This window comes from Coffea arabica, chromosome 11e (genome assembly GCF_036785885.1).
Source record: "Coffea arabica cultivar ET-39 chromosome 11e, Coffea Arabica ET-39 HiFi, whole genome shotgun sequence".
In the NCBI taxonomy this organism is placed as follows: Eukaryota; Viridiplantae; Streptophyta; class Magnoliopsida; order Gentianales; family Rubiaceae; genus Coffea; species Coffea arabica.
In genome coordinates this window covers 59996014-60014032 of record NC_092331.1, presented here as the reverse complement: position 1 = coordinate 60014032, position 18019 = coordinate 59996014, and the positions used below count along the sequence as shown (strand labels likewise).

The following is an 18019-nucleotide window of genomic DNA, read 5'->3' as shown; positions in this document are numbered from 1 at the left end:
GGTCTGTATAATTTGACAATGTACGTATAATTTACGCACACATTTCTTTTGCTTTATAAGATTACGGGTGGGCTTGACTGGTTGGCTTGCTCAAGGAAACACGGTACCTATTACAGAGATATTAATCTTCCGACCCCAATGATTTTGTCTTCTGAAAAAAGAAACATCGGCACACGGTATTAGTTAAACGAGTCCAAAGCTTCCCATTCATTTCACGAGAGGACATACTACAAGTTCTTGGGTTGTCAACGTGCAACTTGCTATCCTTTCTGGATGATAAAGACGGGAGCAATTTGTGATGGAAACGGGAGAGGAAAAGTTTTCGATCCAGGAATCGACAAATCAAAAAAACGGACGTAAATTGTGAAGTCGCATCAGAATTACCCATTTTTGGCCTCTATCCATTCCATTGTGTGCAAGTGAACTATCTGAAGTACAAACGGATAGATGCTAAAACGTCCAGTGTTACTTTTCTTTCTCCCGATTCCGGTTTGTTTGATTTTGTTGCCATTTACCGGCCAGGAAATGATGGGACTGGATGGAAATTAATGGGGTTGGTGGAAGGTTTGTTTTCGTTCCGTACAAAACGAAGCACAGGGATACGCAAGTTGCCAGTCCCAGACCTGTTTTCTTTTTCCTTTCGGCATTTGTAGTGGTGGGGGACCTGAATTTTGGAAATTGATCGTCTAAATGGGTAAAAACTTGCTTTCAAGATTCAACAATTTGACCTTGGAAGTAGTAAGAGTTGTCAAGTTTTGGATAGCCGGCGCATACTCGTTTAATTATGACAGAACATGAACCATAGATACTTCAAATTTCAGTTTGGCTCGGCTGAAGTGTACGAGTTTTATTTAGGCTCAATACAAAACAACAACCATGGAAACTTCCAATTGGTGTCTGTTTGGCTCCATAGAAATTTACAAGTTTCAATTAATCTCAATACTTACCCAACCGTCCTTTGAACTGTTGGTCACCACCAAAAACTTTAAATCTTGGTGGAGTAGGAGGCTAGAGTTCAAATATTGCCTCTTATTAATGTGCCACTATATGTACCTTTTTCTAAATCCATACGGGTACGTTGTGCCTCCATCTGATCCAATGATGGTTCAATTCCCGTAAGTTTCTTTAAGTGCTATTGGACCTCCCCCCTCACCCCTAAAAGTGTATGTTAGGCTTCTTTAGGCCACGTTGGATCTCTCCCCCCCCCCCCCCTTAGTGGGGGCTAGAGTATGTTAGAATAACTGTTGCAGTCTAATAAAAAAATTAATCTCAATACTTTGTTTACTAGTTGGACTTTTTTTTTAAGAAAAAATAAATAAAGTTTGTTAAACTGCACATTTTTTAGGATTACTTTAAATGCTTAGCTGCTTAAGAGATTGGAGAAAAGCTCATTCTGGGTTAACTACAATACAAATTAATGAGAAGGTTAAACTATAGTTATAAAAATTAAACAAAAAATAAAATAAAATACTACTCATGGTGTTGTGCTTTTCAGTCCATTTCCTCACCCTTGCCGTGGGCTGGATCAAGCCATTGCTAGTTGGGACTGAGAAAGCTACAATTCCTTAAGGATTGTTAGAGGCCCACTGTCAAACCCATTTTATTTGAGATTTGCAAAGAAACAATTTGTAATTCCAAACATACTCTTGAACGAAGGAAAGCGATGTAAGAGACGAGTCGAGTTCGGGAGTTGAGTTCGACCACTCGAGGTCAACTTGAGTTACAAAATTTAGATTCAAAACTCGAGATTGAACTTGTCAAATTCTTGAAAGTCGAACTCGAGCTCAATTTTATTTTACCAAAGCTCGATCTCTTGCAAATCGATCCCAATCAAATTTAATTTGAGTTTAATTGAGCTTAATCGATTGTAATTGAGTTTGGAAATATATATTTACATTTTATATAATTTTAAACAAGGGACAAAATAAACATCTCATACTAATAAATAAAAAAATTAATATGTGTGTGTGTGAAAGTGAAACTTAATTGAGCTTGATTAAACTAGACAAACTTTCGAGTTTTACATATTATGTTTGAATTCAACTTGTTAAACAGCTTGAATTGTTTAAACTCAATTAACGCATGTTCGAGTTCAGACTTTAACGAATAACTGTGCTAGCTACTCAATTCAACTCGACTCATTTACAACTCTAAAGGAAGCTAATAGATTTGCATCCTATAATTTACGTTTTAGTATCAATTGTTCCCTCCTAAGATTTGCCATAATCATCAAAATCTTTACGTACATATTATCATCTTATTTTGCTGCACCAGTTAATTATTATACACATAACGTGCGAGTCTTTAACATTGCTCGCCAATTGCGAAAAATCATTTAGCATGAGTTTAGCAAGTTCAACCTCGCTTCTCATAATTGTAACTTGGAAACTTCTTTTGCTTTTGTTGGTTTTCTTTGTCGGCCTTTTCCCTCAAAGGAGCAAGGACTTGTTCAGACTCAAAGGAGCAAAATCCAAGGATGTCTTGTTTTAGTTTAAACTTTGGTCCCACTAAAGTAACTTTCTATGAATTACTAGGGAGCAAAACAAATAATGGAGTAGTACAATATTTACATGCTCGTTTTGCACATAGAAATGTAACAACTTTTCCACACGCCACAACAAACAAATACATATGGGCAAAGTCTCCTGTAAATACAATGAATGAACGGTAATCACTGAATTACTCCTAATCCGTGTCTATCCTTTAAAATAATCATGTAGAGAGAGTAAAAGAATACTACTAGGTAGTATGAAATTTACTACAATAGAATAATCGGCAACAGGAATAGCCCAGCAATCAGAAGAATCCGTGATGATTTCAAGCCCCAGGACCCGTTGGAGTCCCTCTCGTTACTGGGCGTCAAAGTTGTTGACCAATTGAAATTCGGGTTAGACCCGTACAACATCTGGATCCCCTGAATGTCATCTTTGGTGAGCTCCACTTTCCTGGTGGCAGACCCAATACTCGGGTACATAATCGCCTCCCCAACCGACGAATGACCCAAACCCAACAAATGCCCGATCTCGTGAACCGCAACTGACTCCAAGTCAACGGCTGAAGCCAAAGACGGGGCACTCAAAAAATCGCCGTCGATCACCCAATTCTCGTCGCCGTCCAGATGTAGCCTCCCACTCGGCGGCGAAAACGCGTGAGCCAGAGTCCCCAGAACCCCGTCAAAGGGCTCCCCATCGCCGTGGTCCCCACTAAAAATCCCGATTTTGATGTCCGCAAGGCTAAACGACGCCGTCTCGGTAAAATTCAGCGTCGTCACCTCCGACCATCGGTCGAATGCGTTTGCAAACACCCTTCTGACAACGTCTTCCACCTGATTCTCCGGAAGAAAAGCGTAGGTTAAGTCCGTCTTCCCCGCCGGCCAACGAGGCATGCCGGGGAAAAACGAGTAATGGGCAACCGTGTGAGGGCGGAGAGAGTTAGCATTTGCTACTTTGCCGGAGTTCATGGAAGTAGTACCGTTGACGATATCGGGATTGCCGCATCTCGGGCGAGTAATGTGCTGCAAAGTGGGCGCGTCGAGCTCACCGGTCTCGTTAAGGTTGAAGTTTCGCTGGTAAGTTTTGAGAGCAGTTCCCAGGTAATCATCGAAATCATCGGTGAAGTTAAGGAGAGAAGTGTTAATGTATCCGAAACGTTGGAAATATTGTTTGAGCTTTGCTAAGCCGTCCACTTTCTGACCCGTGTGGCAGCCTAGGAACTGATTAAATGCATCCCAAGAAGTTTTGTTTGGGATTAGAGATTTGGGAATGGAGGAAATGTTGGGGAAGAAATGAGCTGACGTTGTTGGAGTGAGCGAAAAAAGTAGCAGTAGAAGAAGAAAAGATGATTGGACGACGATGATGATGGAAGAAGAAGGGATGATTCTTTTCATTTTTTGATGGAGCTGCCTCCAGGCAATGGAAACTTAGCAGTGTGGATCTGGACGGACGGTTCATATATGTGTTTCGGAAAAGGATGCCAGGGCCAGGGGTATTGCTATGCTATTTGGCGGGTAATCATTATTGACTCTAATGGCGGACAATTGTCGTGCAGAGGCGCGTTTACATATATTACTATTATTTATTAATCCGAGTTGGAATTGTTCCGCAGATTGTACCCATTTTTGTTCCTTGGAGTTGGAGTGTTCATACTTCATGCTACTAGTCTTACAATTAATTGGACTTATTTTTTTTAAAAAAAAAAAAATCTAATCATAACTAAATAAGTTATTTTGTGTTTCGTTTGGTTATTGCATTTCAGTGTCAATTGTAATAATGGTACTGCAAATTGTTAAGATGGTATCTTCAATCGCTGCTTTTAACTAATCTCGTAAGAACGCATTTCTTTAATGCACCCTCAAAGGTATAACAACAAATGCAACTGAGGTTTCTTTATTGATTAATAATCTAATCAAATGCTCCAGTAAGAGACGGCAACAGACTGAAAATTCCAATGTGTTGCGAGGAACCAAAATACTAGTCCTTATGCTTGTAATGACTTGCAACCACACGCGCACGCGCACAAAGAAAAAAGGAAAAGGAAAAGGTTCCTTGGTGACTAGTTTCTACTTTCTACGATGCCTCGTTCACTCTTGCTGCGTAGCGAACTAAGCAAATTGGAAGTTCTCTTTTCTCGTTTGCAGCAGTGTCGTTTTGTCAACTCGTACATGAGAATGAGAGGCCGAGACATCAGGTGTTGATCTGTTTACTTTTCAACTTACCAAAATTTTGACGTTTTCATTGCCTTGTAGTAAAAATATATATTTTTTTATATTTATTATAAATGTAGGACTACGGTCAACAACACTGGAGGTTAAAACTGTTGGGATTTGTGGGATACACGTATATGATTGAGGCTGCGTTTCGATTGAGTGTTTTTGCACCTGTTTTTGAAAAACTGTTTTTCACATTTCAAATGCTACAGTAATGTGTATTTCAAAAACAACTTAAAAAACACCATATCCAAACAATATATCAAAAATAACTCCAAATATATTTCAATTATGTATATTTAATTTGTATATTTTAATAAGTATATTTCAATTTGTATATTTTAATTATGTATTTTAATATGAATATTTCAATTATATTTTAATATATTTTAATATGTATATTTCAATTATGTATTTTAATATGTATATTTCAATTATGTATATTATATATATATTATATTAATATAAATATATTTATTTCAATTATGTATAATATTATATATATTATATCAATTGAAATAAATATTATATATTTATATAAATACATTTATTTATATATAAATTTATTAATATATTTATTCAATTTTGTTTTATAATATATATTAATATATATTAATATGTATATTTCAATTATGTATATTATACATAAATTATATTAATAATAATGTATATTATATATATTATACATTTCTAATATTATATATTTATACATACATATTATAAATATTTTATTTTATTTATAATATATTTTTATTTATTTATAATATATTTACATAAATATTATATGTTATATAAATTATATATAATATAATATATAATATATTATACATTTATATAAATGTACATTTATACATAATATATAAATATTTATGTATATTTATAATATACATTTATATTATGTATAATATATAATATAATACATTTATACATTTATATTAATATACATAATATTAATTTTACATTTATACATAATATTAATACATGTATATATTTATATTAATTATAATAATACATTTCTACATAATATTAATATATATTTATAATTTATTAATTTATACATTTATATAATATTCATTTATAATTTATACATTTTTAATAATATACACTTATACATTTAAATATACATTTATATTATGTATTATATATAATATAATACATTTATACATTTATATTAATATACATAATATTAATTTTACATTTATACATAATATCAATACATATATACATTTATATTAATTATATAAATACATTTCTACATAATATTAATATATATTTATAATATATTAATTTATACATTTATAATAATATACACTTATAATTTATAATATATTTATAATATTCATTTATAATTTATACATTTATAATAATATACACTTATACATTTATAAATATATTTATATTATGTATTATATATAATATAATACATTTATATATTTTTATAGGAATATATAAATATCTATAAATGTATTATAAATGCATATTTGTATAACAAATATAAAATTTATAATTTATAATTTATACATTTATATAATATTCATTTATAATTTATTCATTTATAATAATATACATCTATACATTTGTAAATATAAATGTATTATAAATGCATAAATGTATATTTATATAAAAATATAAATATTCTAAATATTCTAAAAATACTCCAAAATATGTTTCAAAATTACCTCTAAAAATAATCCAAAAAAATCTACAGTAAAAGTTTTTCATATAGTTTTTGAAAAACAACCCCAAAAACAACTAATCCAAACGGACTTGTTTTTCAGATTCAAAATGCTACAGTGGTGTTTTTGAAAAACAAACCCAAAAACAGCTAATCCAAACGGAGCCTGAGTTTTTAGGCCACGCAAGTGGAGAGGAGATGCCCTGGGGGTTGGCTCGGGTGTCACCGGTAGCTTCTTTGAATCCTGAGTTCGCGTGTTTGAGTCGTCCCTCCTACAATCCTGTATATTCTTGGAGGTAATGTGCACAAAAGTAGGGAAATTAGTCTGACAAAATTGGAATACTCCCTGGATCGAAAAAAAAAAAAAAAAAGTGGAGACGAGATCATAGGTCCTCAATCATCTCTGGAGTATAGTTCAAGGAGATCAACTACTAGGATATTTCCTTTCTTGCATGTACCAGAGTGTAAGCCGTCCAGACCTCAAAGCCAGTCCTATTCTGTACGCCACTATTTTGGCTCAAGTACGGGTATCCGGTGCGGGTCTAATTGTGATATTAAGAACTTTTTAAAAAGCGAAGATGGTCAATTTTGTATCTAATATTTTTTTTCACTAGGGTCAATTTAGTTCTTTTTTTTTGTCTTTGCCTAATTTGCTCATAAAACTTAATTTTTGAGTCGAATTAAGTCCTTATGCAGTAACCCCACCTCTTAAAATCGATCAGCCTCCTCCTTTTAATTTGACTGCTAAACAAGGTATTTTGGAAACTTTGGACATGGGTCGTAATAAAACCATATAAATCAAGAAGAAATCATATACTCCCTCCGTCCCACTTTGATAGTCCTATTTTCCTTTTTCGTTTGTCCCAAATTATAGTCCACTTTCTAATTGAAGAATGTAGTTGTATTTTAATTTTCTAAAATACCCTTATTCAATGTAAGTTGGTTATTACTATAAAACTACCCTATTTAATGAGAGTTGATTCTTTTTTTACCATCATTTTAAGTTCCCATAAAGTTGTACTCTAATTAATGTGAGGATATTTTAGAAAAATAGTTACCTAAATTGATTGTTCCAACAAAGTTAACTACTTTTTATTAAATTGTGTGAAAAAAGTATCAGGACTATCAAAATGGGACGGAGGTAGTAGTATTTAGGGTACTTTAAAATTTAAAATTCTTTGAGCTATTTTTAAAATTTTTTTAATTTAATTGTTTACCCTTCCCCTGCCTCATCTTTCCATGCTACCGCTATCACCTCTTTCCTTCGCTCTCCTCTCGGTCGACTACTACCTTCTATCACCTCCTTCTTTGTCAACCCATAATTCCTTCTTCCTCAACATCTCTTCCTCCCACCACTGTTTCGCTTCTTTTTTCTTCTTTTCCTCCTCTTTCTTTTCTATAATTCTTTTACTAGCAGTCTTCTCCAACCCCTCTCTCCCTCCCTTTTCCCTCCCACTACAAGGCTCTCGTTTTCCTTCCTCTCGTAGATCTATTTACGAAGCCAGATCCAGTAGATTTGGCCAGATCTAATCTTCGCGGGAGAGAAAGAGGAGGGGAGAGGAATGTTGGTGAAAGAGGATATGGAAAGAGAAGAAAATGAGGAGGAGGGAAAGGTGAGAAAAGAAGGGTAGGAGAAGAAAGAGAAAATAGATGGTGTGCACTAGAGTTTGGTGGCAGGAGAAGTAGAGTACCCAAAGCTTAGGATTGTAATCGAGTCGAGTCGAACCCGAGTATCGCCATACTCAAGCTCGACTCGACATGCAAGAAGGCTGCTCGAGCTCGAGCGAGTACTATTATTGGAGCTCGAGCTCGAGCTCGATGCTTGCTCGCAATACTCGAGCTCGACTCGCATGGGCTCGAGTCCATGCGAGCCTTATCGAGCTCGAGTTATTAAAATTCATTTTCTTGATAATTTTTGAACTAAAAGACATTATTGCCCTTTTTAAATTTTTATATGACTTGAAATATTTCATAAATTCGATAATTCTTTTGGGTATAAGGGTAATTTTATAATAATAATATATTAAATAATTAAAATTAAAATGCTCGATAAGGCTCGTCGAGCCTTCGAGCATCGCTTCTGGATGCTCGAACTCGACTCAATAACCTTATTGAGCTGCTCGAACTCGATTTGACCAAGTTCGAGTCAAGCTTAGTTGGCGAGCAGCTCGGTTCGATTACATCCCTACCAAAGCTCTCAAAATACCTTTATTTAGTTATTAACTCAGAACTTAGATTATTTTTAGATAGTGGCGCAGTTACAGAGGCCTTACTACATAAATTTTTAGATAGGAGTTAGATTATTTTTAGTAAGATTTTACATACCAAAGGATGTATATATATATATACACACCAAAAGAATGAATGTTATTAATATAGTAGAACTATAATTATCTTGAGGCTAACTGATCCAAAAGTCGTTTGCTTCACGAGTTGACCGGTCAACTGGTTATTAATCCGATATTGAGGCCAAATTTGTTTAGATTTGCAGCATGGCTTGAATACATTGATTAGAAATGATCATCTTTTGTAGAGGGGTAAATAATGAACGGAATTAGAATGTAGAAACTAGAAAGGAAATAAAATGCCAAGCGGTCAACATTTGACATTTTTGCGAAATAGAAAAACAAATAAATACATAAATCCCAAAGGCGGAAGAAGTTTAAAGACATCGGGCCGTCGCTATTTTATTGCTGGAGCCACAGGAAATGAAGTTTTGTTTCGACCACGTAAGTGGTACGTAGCGTAGGCATGGAGAAACTTTTAAACAGAAGCATCTGCGTCAGGACTTACATGTGTTCCTGGTCACAATTCAAAATTTGCATTATATTATAGTCAAGGTAAAAGTCGAAGGGAACCAAAGTGTTATCCTCCTCTATTATCATACGCCACGACAACAACTTTCTAAAACTTTTCCTTTTTTTTCCATGGATCCTTATCTTCCTCCACCAGAAGCTTCCAGAGAAGATACTAGTAGCATTTTAGATGTATCGATTTTCAACTGCCCTCAAACTTCTGGAATGCATTGAAAAAACGAAAGGGACCTCCTATTTCCTATTATATTCTAGAAGTTAACTTCTTTCCATTTTTCAGGATACCAACTTTGAATTCCTCCTCCTAGCTAGTTTACACCACATAAGTTGTAAGTCTCAAATGGTGAACCCAAAAAAAAAAAAAGTCAATAAATAGCTACTTTATCTTATCCTAGTCGATTCCCTGCAGCTTCTTAAGAGACCGTCCAACTAAAGTTACCAAAACTAAGGAGATTTGGCTTAATTCAGAACGACAAAACAAAACAAAAAAAAAAACCAAGTTTGATTCGCTGCAAAATACTGTATTACGAGAAAGTTGGGTCTTCTAAAATTTGCTTGACACATAATCATAAGTTTTATATACGCAAAAGTTGCGATCTTTCCTCCAATGATTCTATATATATTATGTATCCAAATTTTACACATATATCATGCATCTAGAATGTTAGTGTACTTATTGTTACTGTATGAAAAATTAATCCTATTCTTAATATATATGCAAGAAGCAACCCTGTTTGGATTGTAGTTTTTAGAAAAAAAATTTATATCACAATTTTTTATATCACATGCTAAAAAAGCTCTATAACAATTGTTTCCCAAAAAGTCATGAAAAATTACAATCGAAATAAATTTGGACCCATTCTCGGATGGTTGCTGACAAAAATAATCAACCTTGCAGTCTTTTCATCTTCAAAACTCTGATTTTTCAACGCCTTATCGGTATCGCGTGTAGCCGCGGGTAGAAGACTGGGGGTCATGCATCAGGCAGCCATGAAATTAATATAATTGAAAACCGTCCAACATAGCCATATAAAAGACCAGCAACCCCATGAGAATTGGACGACCATAATCATTCAGAATCCTATTCGAATACCTCTGCCTCTCTTTGCTCTATCGCTCTTGCTTTCTAGTGGTGCCTTGTTCTAGTTTAACAAGAGAAACAAGCGAGGTCTTTACTTCAATGGAAAAACACGCAGTTTTTAACACAAGCGAGACCTCATGGGCAGATCAGTGGGATCCCGAGCCAGCTTATAATGGATATTACAACAGCAACAAAAGCAGTTCGACGTCCAAATTCTCGAGCAAGGTCGGTGACACGTTCGGTAAAACAAAGGACGTTGCTTCAACAGGTGTGAAGAAGGTCAAGGAAGGAACCCGTGCTGGCTTCCACTGGATCAAAGATAAGTACCAGAAAAGAGTCCAAAAGAATAATTAGTGGTAGTTTCTGCTACTATACGTCTTATGAGACATGATGGATCTTCTTGTATTATAATACTAATAGCAAATTGCATGTTTAATTTATTTTTGGTTTGGTTAAAGACAGATGACAATCTGATCTTAGTATATAGGAGTCCTTATATTGTATATGTGGCAGATTAAATTCTTTTCTTTGTCATGTACTGAGGTGTTCATTTGATACGTGACCTTTAGCCTTTTTCTTTCCCCATATTTTCATATTATTGCAAGCCTAATTTCTTCCTTGTTAGTTTTTGGTGTAGTTTATTCCAAGAAAAGTGGTCAAGTGATTTCAAATCATAGGTACCATTTTCCGGAAAATAGTACCAAAAATTCCATTTACCATCCATGTAGTCCAATGAGTGCTTCCAGGAATGCAATACTTTGCATGCAAAATTGCACACGATCCTTACCGTTGTCCAGTACTCATGTGGCTTACAGGAATATCCTAGATTGGATGCCTCTTGTGTAATTTGCTCAAAAAGAAAAGGGAGGAAGAAGCAAGGAAACGGGATGATGAGAAAAGAACCACAGATCCCTTGTTTCTTGACAGTATTTGATTCTCAAACGCAAGAATCTTCCTAGCTAGATTAATCGACCATCCTATCATCCCAAAAGAAAATAGAATACCGCTAGAAAGGGAAAAAAAACAGAAATATTACAAAGGACAAAGCAACAGCCAATCGTTTCGTCTTGGAGAATTTTTTTCCTTTTATCAGCCAACGAGTTACCAATTTTATTTACCAAATGGTAATTTTATTTGTGTAAGTCGTCAACATATTTTTCAACAATTTTTATATATTACATACATCACATAAAAAAAAATTAACAGATCTGATATCGGTCAGCACGGCAATCCAACCTCCCAGTAACGAGCAATTAACGACTTAAATTAAAGCCGACTTTACCGGCAAAAGCAAAGAAACTCCCAAGGTTTCTAAACAGACTTATCTATCTGGAGAGGATTTTGATATTAAATTCTTAATCAGAAGCTCTTTATTGTAGCAACATCTGCATCATGGCTTACATAATCTCTTAATCCCAATTGGCTAAATAATTTTGGTGCCTTCATCCCTTGGTCCAACAAACAATGGTTGCATAACATATTTGGGGAATTGAACTGGATTTCAGTCAAAATCTGAAACGGTCATGGGTACATATTTTTAGAGACCGCCGCAGATGTCATATGCTATATAGTCGTAATTCAAACCTGATAAATAGCTTAGAGTAAAACTCGTTCAATTTGATATTTAGCAGTGACGTTGAATTTTGTCAGGGATATTGCAAGAAGTGTTCTAACTGTATCGATGACCTGGTACTATATCTAAGCCAAATTAGTTTATTCTGTTTAGATCAGGGCCTTTTGGATGGTAGGTAACCAATTACAGACTATTTTATACTGTTGGAAAGAAGGACAACCTTTATTCAGACGTATCAATTACTACTATCTTCTATTCTGCAAGATTAGAGGACTCCTGCGGCTGCAAGACCAAGGCAGGCACCTTTCTGATGTGGAATTGCAAGAGGCCTCGAGCATGCAATTTTCTCCAACAAAGTCCATCGTTAAAAACAAAGAAAAACAGCTAAATTATGCACGAGCCCAAAAAGTCGTACGCGCTTGAGTTGAAAAAACCCAACCAGGCTAAACTTTTCCTTCTTGGAAACTTCCAAATTAGCATATAAAAACCCAAATCCGCCTCTCATGACCGAGAAAAATCTTTAAAACAAATCCCACGTACCTCTTCTATTTCTCTCAACTCTATCGGCGTTGTTCAGCTTTGGAAAAATCTGCGATATGGCTTCAAACAGTTCATACGAGAACTCGTGGGCTGATCAATGGGATCCAGAGCCACTTCATGATCATAACAACATCAACAAAGACTCAGGCGCCAAATCTTCTTCCAAATTTTCGAGCAAAGTTGGCCACAAATTGGATAAGACTAAAGCGGCAGCGTCCACCGGGGTGAAGAAAGTCAAAGAAGGGGCCTCCGTTGGTATTCACTGGATCAAAGACAAGTGCCAACGGAAAACCCAGAAATAAATAGTCGTGCCCTCGTGAGATCTCAACGGCATGGCTGGGTTTTCTTTTATTCCGGTTCCGGTTATAGTTATAATTAAGAGTACTTTTTGGGTTTGGTGATCATCCATGTGTAAAACTTCCCCGCGCAGTTTATATGATTCTTTTTTATTTGCGTTTGAGATCTTCTTATGTACATATATATATATATATACATATGCTAAACTAATAGAACCATTATACCATACCGAATGAATATAGAGTATTTGTTTCGTTGCCGCAAAGTTGCTTGCTTCTCTTCTCTGATTCTTCTTCTTCTTCTTCTTTAGTTATGATGTGATTTCCCAACTGGTCATAACTCAATGAGATAGTGGTATTATTCAATTATGGATTCAAATCTCCATGCACCAAGCATTTGTAGCGTTTGGAAGAGGAGGCCATGGAATAATAATATCAATCACCAAAACGTATATGTCCAAATTTAAAATTAAATTATCCCAGGAAAAAACCAGAGTTGTCAAAAGTATATGGAAACCGAATCAAATAAAATATGGAAATTACCTCAAACAATAAAGAATAATAAAATGTGGAAATTAACCAAACGGGAAGACTTGTAAAGGCAGGCCGGAATGACGCGCAATTGGGCTGTGTGCGTGGTCCGTCCTGTTGGTCAACAGTCAAACTTGGGCTGTATGAATCCGCAAAATTCATCAAACGACTCATCTTTCTAGTTCCTATCCAAACGCGCCCCGTCACCCGTGACCTAAAGTTGCATCATTACCTCTGTTCCTTCTAGATGGTTACAGGAGGACCAAAGCTATAATTTATTGTACTGATGATGAGATTAAATTTACCATTAAATATAAGATAAGAATTATTAATAATTAGATAATTTTTAAATGATTAGATGATGGAACTAAATTTAATTTGATTAGAATAATAAGTGCAGTACTCAAAAGGACTTTATTTGTGTTCTTAATTTCTAATAATGGTTGGGTTGCCAACTCTTTAATTTTCGGAAAAAAAGAGAGTCCTCCATAGATGCACAACATTCAAACTTGCCATTATATTTCTGTTAGAAAGAATGAATATACCTTTAGCAACTTGACTATTGCTGCCCCCCCCCCCCCCACCAAAAAAAGAAAACAACAAAAGGAAAAAAAAAAACCAACAAAAGAAAACCACAAAAAAGTTTTAGGTAAACTACTTGCGTCTTGAAAATTCATTTTTGGTCACCAGATCGAACAAATGAGAATTTGCACAGGCAGTAGTATTATTTATGAAATATTATTACCAGGTAAACGGTAAAACCAAGACCAAACAAAGTATATGACATTTTGGGTGGGTGATATTGCATGACTGAGAATTTTTTTGCCAGAGCAATTTTTTCATAAAAGATAATATTATTCTTGTATTTATATATTTTTCCTATTTGATCTTACACATTTTTTTTTGTATTTATTTAATTTTCTTAATTAATTTTACGTTTTCAAAAAATATGACACCTGAAATACAACGGGTGAACGGACCCCTTCAAATTATTGGACCAAGTTCATTAGTACAGCTAGAACAGCGAATAGAATGGGAGGAAACTAAGCACTATTTATGGCAAGTCATTGCATGCACGAAGCCACCAACATAAAAAACTTAGTATCATCTGTTTTATCACCCTCCAGCCTCCACTCCACATATACATACAAGGAAAATATATAAAGCAAATAACAACCCGTTGCAATTCACTGTACCGAAAGCCAAGCTAAATATTTGTGAGGCCGTCCTTGTATCTTCTTCTCTCCTTTTCTCTGGAGAATTAAACCTTCTCTGAAACTTTTCTTGAGGTCAGAAGTTATAAAGATACGACGATGGCCACATCAATTGACTTGCCGGAGAATCCCTGGTCGGCGGCCAATCAGAATAAGGCCCCTAAGAGTCCGCGTCAGCCTAAGAGACTTGGTGGTCCGTCCCCAAAACTGTCGAGGAAAGTTAGCGAGAAATTTGAGAGAACAAAGGAGGTGGCTTCTGCAGGGATGAAGAAGGTCAAGGAAGGAGCCTCCACCAGCGTCCATTGGATCAAACTCAAATACAATCAAACCAAGCTGGCTCAGAAGAAATGACATCCTACAAAATTTTCTCAAATCGTACAAAATAGCTCGTGATTTTATGCACGCATAATTTCTCCATTTTCTTTGATTTACGAAGTTGTTTAATTTAAGGTGTTTCTTCTTTTTTCTTTTTTTTTTTGTCGGTGAGAATTTGATTGTGTTGATTATAGTACACATATTAATTATTTTGGTTATTCGCTGTATTAGTCTCGTATTCTACTTCTATATGGTAAATTAGGAGATAATCATTCGAGCTCATACGTCTCATTTTGTTTTTATTTCATTTTGCTTTTATTCGGTCTGGGTAAATGTTTTGACATCGTTGGAATTCTCATTTTCGTTATATATGAATGCTTGTTTATCGAGCTATATTTTCTTCACTCGGCATTTTGTTTTCTTGGTGAGTCGATCGAGAAGTGGACCTTTGCTGTAGATTTTTTTTTTTCAAAAAAAAAAAAAAGTAGAGGAAGAAATCCTCATTGATCATTTGAATGTGGAATGGTTCAATTGCCGTTGTCAAATGATGCAGACACGAATAAACAACAATATTTCCAACTTTCCACGTTGAGCATTCTAGAATCTAGATAGTTAATTAGTAAAGGTGACAAGAACATAGTATCATTTTCTTTTTCTACACCATCACGTTTCTGTGAATTAATAAATTACAATCCTCCAAATATATAGATTTTCTTTCTCATAATTTTCCTTCAAATTTAAAGCACACGTTCAAGTATGAAAGGAAAGAAGGAAGAAAGAAAGAAAGAAAGACTTGAGAGGTTGTGACACCAATTAAATTCATGTCTCTTACCGGACACGATTGACTATGAATAAAAATTCTTGGTTTTTATTGTACTCGTAACGTATCATTTATGTCCAAATGCCCATAGAAATGGAATTAAAACGTGCTTAAGAGAAAAATCAGTTGGTCAAGCACGACACATGCAGTGGATTTGAAGCAATGGTACGTCCAAACTAAGCGTTTCTCCAAATTAACAGCAGGAAGTCAGGGCTCAATTAAAAAGTAGTTTACATCCAGCAGGACACCGAATGATAAAATTTGAGGAAAAAGTAGAAATTCTTATGGATTTTAAATATATGGGTATGATACCCCCAATCTAAGCGTTTCTCATGAGACGGTGTTCACGAAATTTTGACAGGTTTGATGGACGAAATAAACGTTAATGGAAATAAAAGAAACGATCCCAAGTCAACTCAAATGTCGATAATGTAGCTGGATTGTTCACCTCTATATGGTGGGAAGTTTCCCTTCAGAATCGGAAAGCCCACCAAATTGATAATCTTGATCAACAATTATGCTTCCTTCTTCCTCTTGCCCATTTTCTCTTTTTCCATCGTCATTAAAGAAAATATATTAAACAAAAGAGAATGAGGGAGATCGCTTTCTCATGATTGGCTTAGCCTAGTAAGTGATTTTCCTCCCTCCCTCCCTTATTATGGGCTGGTTATAGCCACCGAGAGAACACCATGGCCTCTACATCGGATGGAATATTTGAGTGGATTCTAGGAATAACCTTGCTACTTTTGATGTTAGCCCTTTTGATTGCCCTTTTATATTTAGCACTTAGCGTCTTCTGTAAAACCATACAATTGATCAGCCAAGAATGCTCCAATAATTCAGGTCTGCACAACAACAATGTTGCAAATGCAGCTGTGTGAAACATCGCTGCTGTCCGTCCATAAAGAGGAATTAACAACATCTCAACTCTCAGTGAACATCTTTTCATTTCCCTTATGCCAATCACCCTGATTGTCCCAAAATTAGATGTAGTTGTCAAGAACTTAATTCTTCATCTTTAAAACAAAGAAGATTCAATTATCAGGCTTTCCATTCTCTCTTCCATATCCCACCCTTCTTCATCCCAAACAATCCCCTTCGAATATTGCCTGATTTCTTGCTCTTTTGAAGTGTATATGACTGCAATAGATGTCATTCAGAATGTAATGATGTTCTTCCAATTTTATAGAGGTCAAAGGTTTTGAGATTTAGAGCTCATGCATCCATGGCATGAGTGACCAGGTACGTGTGAATATTAATTTAGTTGGGGCGATCAATGCATGGCTGTGGGTGCATGGCAAAATTATTGTCTGCAATATCATCATCATCATTACTTTACAATTTTGTGCTTTTCCTTGAGGTAATTAATATGAATGCAATTTTCCCCCCTTCTCTTCTCTAGAAAATGTCACTTGAACTTGTCATTTCCTCTAAAGACTAATTAATTTGCAGATTTTCTGGAGTCACTCCACGAAGGTAGTTTTATATGATTCTGCAAGTAGCTGTATATGATTTTCTTTTCTTTAATTTCTTTTTGAGTGTCATTCGTAAAGAGAAGCCTTCTGTTCTTTAGACATTTATCCAAAACCAGCTAGAAATCAGATGCCAATTCCAATTGTCTAAAATGCCTAGTTGCTGTTGTTCAGAAGTTGTGGCTTTGCATATGGAAGTCGTGGTCCAAACACTGCCCATCCATGCTGACCATTTTGGAGTACATGATTGAGAATTTATGCATATTCACCAGTTTTTCTACGCCTCGCCGCGCATGGTGGGTGCCCAAGGATAAAATTTTACATGGCTGCATAATGAATATAGTGAACATTGGACTTGATCCTGGATCCTGATCTGAAAATTGTCAACAAAACAAAAATCACCTTGTTGATATACTTTGATGAATGCTCCCTGTAAGTGAAAGAATGGAGGAAAATAATCATTAATCAATTAATTAGACCTACAATCAAATGGAATACTCGACTAATCTTCCTCCCCATTAATGAATATTTCAAGCTCGACCCGTAGCAGGTTTTAAAGAATGAAGCACTAAAACACAGAATACTAAAGTTAACAAAGGAATTAGGTGCCTCAAAGAGCAGGAGACGGTAAAGGCAGGGATGTTCGTGTTTATGAATGTTTTTATGTCTCTGATTTATCACAGTATATACATCATAGTGGATTTTCTTTACTTTTTTCTGTTATTTAGGTTAGGATAATATATTGACAGAAGAGTTCTTGATTGTTGTCAACACTAGTGCTTGAATGCTTGATCATCTTTTTTGACACCAAGTTTGTATATTTACGTGTGTTTCCGGTGCGGTTGTGCCGGTGTCGCTGCTACTGCGTATGAGGTTGTCCGAAGCCAAGGGTAGAACAATAATAACTCCTTCGAGTGGCAATGAAAACTAATTCATTCAAGCCCCGACACATCAATTTAAACGGTGCAAAACGATGAAAAAAAC

The 18019-nt window shown here is 35.2% G+C and overlaps 1 protein-coding gene across 1 annotated transcript; it reads right to left on the bottom strand.

Moving 5' to 3' along the window:
• Nucleotides 1–2497: 2497 nt before the first annotated feature.
• Nucleotides 2498–4055, bottom strand: LOC113717394 (metalloendoproteinase 2-MMP-like). The gene has a single exon (XM_027242226.2). It carries the CDS (start codon nt 3884–3886, stop codon nt 2759–2761), a length of 1128 nt encoding a protein of 375 aa, XP_027098027.1. The 5' UTR covers nt 3887–4055; the 3' UTR covers nt 2498–2758.
• Between the last annotated feature and the right edge of the window lie 13964 nt (nt 4056–18019).